The sequence below is a fragment of the Echinops telfairi genome, unplaced genomic scaffold (assembly GCF_000313985.2).
Source record: "Echinops telfairi isolate 266 unplaced genomic scaffold, ASM31398v2 ScPeMD7_3;HRSCAF=10, whole genome shotgun sequence".
Taxonomy (NCBI): Eukaryota; Metazoa; Chordata; class Mammalia; order Afrosoricida; family Tenrecidae; genus Echinops; species Echinops telfairi.
In genome coordinates this window covers 29198223-29208363 of record NW_022103899.1, presented here as the reverse complement: position 1 = coordinate 29208363, position 10141 = coordinate 29198223, and the positions used below count along the sequence as shown (strand labels likewise).

At 39.5% G+C, this 10141-nt stretch overlaps 1 protein-coding gene across 28 annotated transcripts in view; it reads right to left on the bottom strand.

Annotated features, from left to right (window-relative positions):
- The window catches only part of ABI2 (abl interactor 2), a 113607-nt gene that overhangs the window by 18994 nt on the left and 84472 nt on the right, over nucleotides 1-10141 (bottom strand). For all 28 annotated transcript variants that reach the window (XM_004701544.2, XM_045295589.1, XM_045295592.1 and 25 more), the window contains one exon: nucleotides 7590-7748. In XM_004701544.2, coding sequence (XP_004701601.1) covers nucleotides 7590-7748 — 159 coding nt within the window. The remainder of the gene's footprint in view (nucleotides 1-7589; nucleotides 7749-10141) is intronic.

The window sequence follows — 10141 nt, the reverse complement described above, 5'->3', positions numbered from 1 at the left end:
TGATGCCAGGGGCTTAAGTGGAGAGCAAATGTTTTGAGAATGATGAGGGCAATGAATGTACAAATGTGCTTTACACAATGATGTATGTATGGATTGTGGTAAGAGTTGTATGAGCCCCTAATAAAATGATAAAAAAAAAGAGTGGTTAGTGGAAAGAACGTTGACTTTACACAGCCTCCAACCCCGCTTAACCATTTCCTTGCTGTTCTTTGGGTCTAATCCATAAATATTCTATGAAAAGGAGGTAATGCAGCCCACTTCAGAGTGACTTCAGACATTAATTATTAAAAAAAAAAAAAAAATTTAGTAATGGTATGGGGGGGGGGTGTTACTGGTTAATTGACAGGTTAATTAATCGATTGTCAGCCAATCACTGTGACCCTATGGGTCAGAGCAGAAGTGCTCCACTGAGTTTGCAAGGCTGTATAAGTTTTACAGACACAGACTGCTGCATCCATCTTTCCCCATGGAGTGACTGGTGGGTTTGAACCACTGACGTTTTGAGTAGCAGCCAGGTGTCTACTGTGTTTCCGGATTTCCTTTGGTGCTATGGTAATTAAAGATTATGTCAATTAGACAGTCCTGGCTAAAGGTGGAGTAAACTCTGTCAAGTTGCAGCCTGATGAGACCTCCTTTATGTCATAACCCTTTTGAATAAGAGCAAGACAAACACAATCTCTCTCTCTCTCTCTCCGTCCCACTGTGTTCCTGCCTGCTGAAATTCTGCGCGTGCATCAAGGGGCAACCCAATGTAGGCCACCAACCCAAAGAGCTGTTGGCACCCGGCTGGATGGGGTCCAGGAGGCTGTACCCACCGGCCGGTAATCTTCCTGCTTCTTGGTTCAGGACACCTGAAGAGGGACTTACGGGCAGGCACCAACTGTAGGGACTTGAGTAGAACTGGGCTGGGGGGACTTCTTTGAGCTATAAACACTTATTCAAATAAAGCTGTCTTACCCCTATATGAGTGTCGCTGGATTTATTTCCTAGACAACCCGGCCTACCACAGGTGCCACCGAGTCAGCTCTACCTCGTCAACACGACATAAGGTGTGTTACCCATCATTCCTACAGACACAAAAGGGTCACCAACCACATTCACCCTGGGAAGGCCCAGGGCAAAGAACGGACTAGTGAGTAGGCAAGTCAGAGACAGTAACGTGATCAATGACATGCCTAAAACAACATGCAATAAATTTGGAAGTCAACTGGAAAAGCTGTTTGGGTTTGTGTGAGAACTCAAGAGAGACCGAGCGGAGTGTCTTAACTAGCTGAGGCGTGGTTGCTGTGGAAAGATGCATGGAAAACATAGGATTTTGAAAGAAAAAGTAAAGTTAAGGAACAGAGAATAACCCTACTGCCAGGGTTATTAACAGAGTAGAAATTGGTGAATTTTTTTCATAGTTACTTTTTTCTTTTTTCCCTAAAATCTAACTGCGTGGCAATAATTTCTTTACTTGTGTCTCTGTGCCACTCAAAGGCTTTGCACAACTGCTATGTTCACAAAGTCTTGTGTTTTCTAATACTTGAGGTAAAATGAAAACTTACAGCAGAAAGAGACTACACGAGAGCGCAAACAAACAGAAACAGTGGCAGACCACAACCAGCATTAGAGCACAGAAAATAGGAACTAGATGTGTGCTCATATGAAATAAGATGAAATACTTTTCCTCTTCTGTTAGCACCTGTCCCAAATTCCCCTGTAACAAAAAAGTGGGAAATTGATCACTTCTATCACCCTTTCTCTTCCAAATAAAAAAAATTTACCTTTGGGTGATTTGCTAAAAAAAAAAAAGAAAGAAATAGGTGCTTCATGTATTTTGGTGGGTAGGTGAAGATAAGCATTTTTTTTTACTTTCTTTCTAGTTTTGACAGTGCAAATCAGAAATAACAGGGGTTTTTAAGACGTGCACTTGCAGCAGAGCAGGTAAAAACCAATCCAGCAGACCAGGTAAAAACCAATCCAGCTGTTAAAAAGAATCGCTTTATAACAACAAAAATAGATGTATTTCCCCCCCAAGCTCGTCTGTGGGTGAGGTGCCATAGCGGCAGCTCAGACTGATGGCAATCCCATGGACGACAGAAGGAACCCGGCCGCTCCCGCACCGCCCTCCTAACTGTTTGTCTGCTTGAGCCATTGTGGCAGCCACTGAGCCGGTCAATCCATCTTCTCGTTGGCCTGCCCCTTGACTTTACCACGTTTCAAGTCCCCAGGGACTGGTCTTTCTCGACGACTTGTCCAAAGCACATGAGACAAAGTCTCCACATCCTTGCTTCTAAGGCCATTCTGGCTGTACTTCTTTCCAAGACAGACTTGTGTGTTCTGTTGCCAGTCCCTGGTACTTTCAATATTCGTCACGAGCACGAAAATCCAAATGCATCAATGATTCTTCAACTTTCACCGCCTATGGGACAACTGAAATACCATGGCGTAGGTCAGGCACACCTTAGTCCTCAGAGTAACATCAATGCCCATCAGTACCTTTGAAGATGGCTGATGCAGACTTACCCAATGTGATACATTGTTTGATCGCTTGTTTGCTGCTTACATGAGCAGTGATTGTGGATCCAAGATAAAATCCTTTACTATTTTGATTTTTCCTCCATTTGAGTGCTTCTGGTGCTTCATGATGATGTAATATGCATATTGCAGGTTGTTAATAAACCTTCCTCCAATCCTGATGCCACATTCTTCTTCATATAATCCAGATTCTCTGATTGGTGAGCTTACAGATTGAGTCAGTATAGTGAGAGACCACAACCCTGATGCACACCTTTCCTGATTTTAAACCATGCAGTATGTCCTGGTTCTGTTCACACAATGGCCTCTTGATCCATGAACAGGTTCTACATGAGCACAATGACGTGTTCTAAAATGTCCATTCTCCTCAAGCCTGTCTGTACTTTCAATGTCTTTGCATAATCAATAAACACAAGAAAACACCATTCTAGCATTCTCTGCTTTCAGCTAAGATCTGACGTCAACAGTGATCTTCCTTGTTCCATGGCCTCTTCTGAATCCGCCCTGAAACTCTTGCCAACTCGCCAATGTAGTGCTGCAACTGTTAGATAATCTTTAGCAAAAGTTTACTTGCATGTGATATCGAACGATATTGTTCTTTAATTTGTGCACTCTGCTGGGTCCCCTTTCTTTGGAATGGGTACAAATATGGATCTCTTTCCAGTCAGTTGGCCAAGGAGCTGTCTTCCAAATTTCTTGGCTTCATTAGCTTACTGAAACACTTCAGTTGGTATTCCACCAATTCCTGGAGCCTTGTTTATGGCTAATGCTTTCAGTGCAGCATGAACTTTTTCCTTCAGGACTACTGGTTCTTCCTAATAAGTTACCTCTTGAAATGGCTGAATGTCAGCCAGTTCTTTTTCCAACTTCTCTCGATGCTTCCTCCATCATTCAATATTTTGCCCAAAGAATCTTTCAATATTGCAATTTGAGGCTTGAAGTTTTTTCTCTTTAGTCCTTTCAGTTCTAGATATGCTGAGCATGGTTTTTTGTTTTATAACTCTAGGTCTTTGCACATTTTTATTATAATATCTAACTTTGTCTTCTTGAATTGCCCTTTGAAATTTTCTGTTCATCTCTCTGACTTAATCATTTCACCCATTTGCCTTAGCTACAGTATGATTAAGAGAATTTTTCAGTCTCTTCTGACACTCATGCTGACCTTATCTTCCCTGTCCTTTGAGTGAACTTTGCGCTCCTCACGTACAGTGCCCTGAATGCCATCCCACAGCTCCTCGGGTCATTAATGCGCAATGTGTCAAATCTGTTCTTGAGATCTTCTCGAAATTCAGGTGGAATGGACTCGAGGTTGTAGTTTAGCTCTTCTGGACTGGTTCTAATTTGCTTCTGCTTCAACCTGAACTTACAATGAAGGAACTGAAGGTGTGCTTCAGAGTCAGAACCTGGACTCGTGTTAGCTAATACTGAGCTTCTCCTTCGTCTCTCCCACAGATGTAGTCAATTTGATTCCTGGGTATCCCATCTGGAGAGGTGTTTGTGTTGTTGAAAAAGGTATTTGCAATGAAGAAGTCACTGGCCATGCAAAATCCTATCATGCGGTCCCCCAACCCATCTATAAGCAAGACCATATTTCCCAACTCTGTTCATTCCTTTGTTTCCAACTTTTGCATTCCAATTGCCTAGGGTAGTGGTTCTCAACCTTCCTAATGCCGCAACCCTTTAACACAGTTCCTCATCTTGTGGTGAGCCCGACAACCATAAAGCTATTTTCGTTGCTACTTCAGAACTGTAATTTTGCTATTGTCATGAATCGGGCAACCCCCGTGAAAGGTTCATTCAAACCCCAAAGGGGTCGCGGCCCACAGGTTGAGAACCACTGGACTAGGGGGTAAACCTTTCATATGATTACCCAAATTCATCCCTACTTAAAGTAAAAACTTAACTCTTGATTAATCCTTTGTGTTCCAATGCCTCTCTGCACTGCTGGTAAAAGAAATAATTGGTATTACTATTTTATTGGCTGAATTTAATTAAGAAACCATGAAAACCAAATAGCTTTCAGGTATGTCCTGGTCAAAGTGCTGCTTTCAATAACTTGCTGTGGAAAGAATCCATTAAATAATAATGATTGTGCTCCTAGACTTGACACTATCTACTGAGTATTTCACATTTTCATTTCTTTGTTGGATGAATAAAAATAAAAGCCAAATTCTGCCCTTGCAACTTCAAGTCAAATGGTATGTTAACACATACGCCTCACCAATCAACTATCTCAATATGATGCTTCATCTTCACAATCATAGTAAAAAACTTTCATCACAGCCAGCATTTGTTATTGCCAGATGTATGTCATTAATATTCAAAACAGTCAGAGTGAACAATTTTACCGGCAGTGCAGAGAGGCATGGAAACACGAAGGATTAATCAAGAGTCACACTGGCTGGGACAGTTAGGGTTCCACATCAGCGTGGCCCACCCATGATTCTCGGTGGTTTAGCAGTTAATGTTATGAAATAATTTGGCAGTCCTGTAATAGGTAACTTGGCAATTACATAATGATGTGGTCATCCTTCACTTTCATAGACTGTTGATTTTCTTATAAGCACCTCGTTATTGGAACCTGCCCATGTCGGTAAGTGAGGGGCTGCTAGCCTTGTATGCCCAGAACCCTGTTAAATTTTCATTAATATGAACCCACTGTCAGCACACTTCTCCAGAAGCATTCATGCAAGGCAAAGCTCCATGAGGAAAAAAAAAATTCTCGTAAAGCACACACCTGAGACCTTTTGCTAAAATTGGGGAAATAGCTAGTTGAGAAAACCTAAGAATTCTATTATTTTAAATGTGAAAATCAGTAAGGATCCGTGGAAATAATATGTAGGGGCTTCAAAAAGTCCATGGAAAAGTGGACTTGTTCCACCAGATTCTTGAAGCCCTTTCATGTACGAAACTTTGACAAGTCTAAGGCAAATAAAATAAAGGTTCACCTAATAGTCTTGGAACGCTGATTTGCTAAGAATTAATTCCTAAAGAGAGCTTTTCAAAACAAAAGATTTTATATATATAAAATTATTTTTAAAGTTTACTAAAAGCACTCTGATAAACCAACTAACAAAATTGTAGTCACCTCTTTGAACACATTTTTTTTAAACCTTCATGAACACTTACTAAATGTTTGGAGGAAAATAGTAGTAAGACTTACCAGGAGAAAAAAAAAATTTTTTTTAAGTATTCCACACATGACACTAAGGATCCAACAATCCTGATCTGTAAGTGTGAAAAATACTTCTATTAAAATAATTCCATAGGGAAGGTTATGTTTTCCTTTAGCACACACTTGCAGGTATATTAAAATCAAATTAACAAAGGAGTACTGAATCTCTATGTGTTTAAAAATCCTTCAAATAAATTCCACCTGAGGAATTTTCATGTTTATTTTGATGTGTCACAGTATGAAATACTGCACATGCGTTCCATAGCATGTGCACAGCTAGTCCAGAGCTTTAACAGGGACGTATCACAGTGCTCCATCACAGAACCAGACCATTTTAGACTGATATCCTCCTTTCAAAATTCCAAGTGAGGATAAGGGAAGCCAAAGGACCAATAAAGATGGTCTAGATTTCTAAGAACACCAGGAGATAGCCTATGCTATCAAGAACTATGAAACAGGCAAAAACTAACAAGCTGAAATTTAAGAATAATAAATGCCTTTAGGTACAAAACAGCACAAGCACATAGGTGAGATTTGGAAGCACTACTTCAAAGCAGAATTAAGAAGAGAGCAGAAGTTTTGTCAAAGAAGTTAAAGTATGACATATCTAAAAACATGAAGAATGATCAGAGATAGCAGCAAAAGGAGTACATTTCCATTAAGACAGCGGTACTCGCCGTATGTTTTGATCTGAGTGAGACTAGGAAGAATGAAGTGTAGCATGTCATTGACAAGTTGAGATTCAGAACAGTGAAGAAAGTAGGTATCAGCACAAGGGACTCACTTGACGTAGAACAAAGTTAAGTGAGCACACTTCCCAGAATAGAGCTGTATAAAACTTTCAGGTTCTCATTGAAGTTACACACAATGGGGGCATCTCACGCCCAGAAAAAGACGACTCAGGTAGGTAACAGAAAAGCTTTAAAAGTCTGAAGCCAATTATAATAGTATAATAAATAAAACCCCAAGCCTAACTTCAAATCCTAACTTAACCCTCGTCACAAGCAATTTCCTCACCAGTGAAATACAGATGAAAATGATCATCAAATTTATTTTGTGCATTAAGTGAGATAATAAATAGAAAGTATTCTTTAAACTATTAAGTGTTTTTAGGTAGTAGGAGGCCCAGATTTCTTCTACAAGATGCCAAAAGATAAAACTAAGATTTCATCAATGGGTAGTAACCAGAGTGGACAAATTCAGCTACATACAATTCAAGAAGTACTGAATTGGGAAGTGCCCAATCACCGAAGGCATTTACACACAGACTAGCACACCTCTTGGCAAAAACCCAGAAAAACGCGGACAGCTGGTTGGCTAGGTCCACAACAAAAAGAAGTCAGATATTTGCAATTTCCCTCTCAAGGACAGAAGCACAATAATGATTACAGTGCAACACGTATGTCTGGCACGGTGCAACGGAACGGATGGTGAGTGAGATCTGGCAGTGTTCCCAGCTACACCAGACCGGCATCACAGGTCTGGTATGAGAACAGGTCAATACAGTTGCCTAGCATAAAGCATCTTCAAATATGGCATTTCCTTTCTCCCACTTCTAAAGTCTATTCATGTACGCAACTCCATTATTTGCTATTCAGAGCATGGATGTCTAATTAAAAAAGAAGGAGATACGGTTCACCTGTTATTATGTTAACAAGCAAATATCCGCCAACATGTCAAAAGTATTCTGTTCAGAAAACGTAAGTTATACAACCCTACTTGGAAGTCATGTGTTGATTTTAAAATAAAGACATGGAAAGTATTAGCAATCTTGCACTCAGGCAATCTTCCATTCATTCCACACACAGTACTGGCCGACTGTCATGATTCAGGTATTTACAATTCAAGTTACCTTACTTGACACACTTTCATAGAATGTAAAGGAAGATCTAACCTGGATTCTGGCTATAAAAGGGTCCTCCGTTCATCTGGTTCGGAAGGCTTGTCTGTGACGCTATGGAAGGTGGACGTCTGTAGGGCAATGAGCCCCCGATCGTTGGGGGAGTGTGGCGAGATGCAGGTCTGTTCATGCTGTAGAACTGAACAGGGTGACCTGGAAGAGGGCCAGAATGTAACAGACCTGTCATCCAAAGATAATTATTACAGACAAAATATTTTAGTTGCAATGCCTGAATCTTAATAAGATTACTGAAAATAGCAATGCGTAGCTAAGCTAATTGACCTACTATCGGAAAAACACAAGCTGCTTTGCAATACAAAAAGGCATAGTGCAAAAGTCGGAAAATATACACAACCTTTTGATTAAATTTGGCAAAGCTACACCTAAACTAATAATGAATTTATTAAACTGATCTGATAAATTTGGCAAAGCTACACCTAAACTAATAATGAATTTATTAAACTGATCATTTGATAAGGTTTCAAAATCATCACAGTACATGAAATGTATGCCCTTGGCTTAAAAAAAAAAAAAGCCTATAACATACTAGAAACTAAATTCAAGACAATTGAACAAATTTACTGGTTTGGGAGAACAGGTGGTTTAAGATGTTTGACACACAGTTGTCTTATTCAAAAATAAGGCACAACCTTATGCCAAAATAATAATAAAACTAAATACCAAAGCACTTCTTTAAAGAAAATTCACAGTTAAGCAACAAATGTCTTAATTCTTTATCAAAAACATCTTTCTTCAAGCAAAAATATCCACCTTTATAGCTATAGCTTGTTTTAAAAACAGAACTCTAATAAATCTGGCAGTCATTGGATACTGGTTCAGATCTCTTGCTGTGAAGGTATCTGAAAAGTGGCACAGGACTACTAGATACTATTTTAATGCTCTGTGGACTTTATGAAGATACGTCTTAATCTAGCTTGGTTCTACCACTGTCAATGAGTGGCATCAGAGCTTCAACCTGCAGATTGCAGAGGGCTATGGTCAACAGTGGAAGCCCAAAACCCATGTGCAGGGTCCACACATAGAGTAAGCCTCTGATGAACGACCCTCCTACCATCATGGAAGGCCTTGTTATCAGACAGACAGCACTATAGAAACTGTAATGGTAGATATAGTTAGGTGAAATAAAATGTGCTGTCCTATTTGATCTCCCTTATAACACATTATTTGTTTTACAAAGCAGAAACAGTGAAGGGGACGACACATGGATCACATCTGTGAACCCCCTGACCACAGACCAGGGATGTGAGCAGCCTGCTCTCGTGCAGGCTGCACTGGAAGATGGACTGTAGCAGACGTAGTGAGGTTAGAGATTGACACCATATCATCCAATTTGACTCTTTTGGCCTATTTTAAAGTTCTTTTAGTTTTTAATGTTTTCTGCCTTTTTTCAGTTGCGATTTTTTCTGTTCTGTTATTTTTGTTAGCTTTTGGGGGGGGAGGTTCAGTATATGAAATCCAGGATTGGTGAAACTATAGAGACAGTAACTTGATTAATGGTTCCTTTGCGATGTATGGCAGGGGAGGTTGGGGCAAAATGGGGAGCTAATAGCGATAAGTACAAGAAAAGATGAAAATGTTCTCAAAGTGATTGTGGTGGTCAATGTACAGCTCTTCTAGATATGACTGAATTATTGAATTTATATATGTGGATTATATGCCAATAGAACAGTTAAATAAATAAAAAGAGTTTTAGAAGTTTACAGTTACTAGATAAAAGCTAAAATTCAAAAGTAAATTAAAATATCTTATTTTAATATCACTTATACAAATTTATCATCTATTTTAATACATTTTCCTGAAAGCTCTTCAGTAGTTATTGTCAACTGGAGACACACATTTTTAATCCACTCAGTTTCCTAAATTCAATCTGATACCTACATTTTCTTGACCTCAATTCTACTTACAATCATTCATGTAAAAGCTTTTTTGAGGGGAGACAGAAAGAGAGACAGAGTGCACATGCATGCACGATCCGCAGCTCTGGCGCTCCCAGGGAGAGAGCACTCCAGCAGGCAGAGAGGTGGGAGGGGAGCAGGGGAAGGAAAGGAAAGGAAAAGAGAGGAAGGGACCAGGAAGGAAGAAGAGAGACAAAAACACGGTTTTGACATTTTTATCGTATCCATGATTTTAAATGAGTCTTATATGACTAAAATTAATCTTTAGAAACTCAATAGATGTTATCAAACTTTGATTCACAGAGATTCATGTAAAGTATCTTATATTTTAGAAAAGCACTCAAGATCTGCTATGTTATTTAATCTTCTTAGATGTAACAGTTTCCAAACCTCAAAAACCTTCCTGTTCTATGAAAATCTGAAGTATTAAAGTTTACACATAACTATCAATCAAGACTTCTTATAAACATGATAAACGGATACATTACTGATATAGTTTATTATGCCAGCCTGGCTGATAAATACAAGTAGGATTAACTGAAGGGCGGAGAGATAATGGCTCAGTGAGCCTCATCTTTCTTGTCTCTTGCTCTTTGATCATCGGACCAGTGTGCAGCTGCCTTGCTCGTT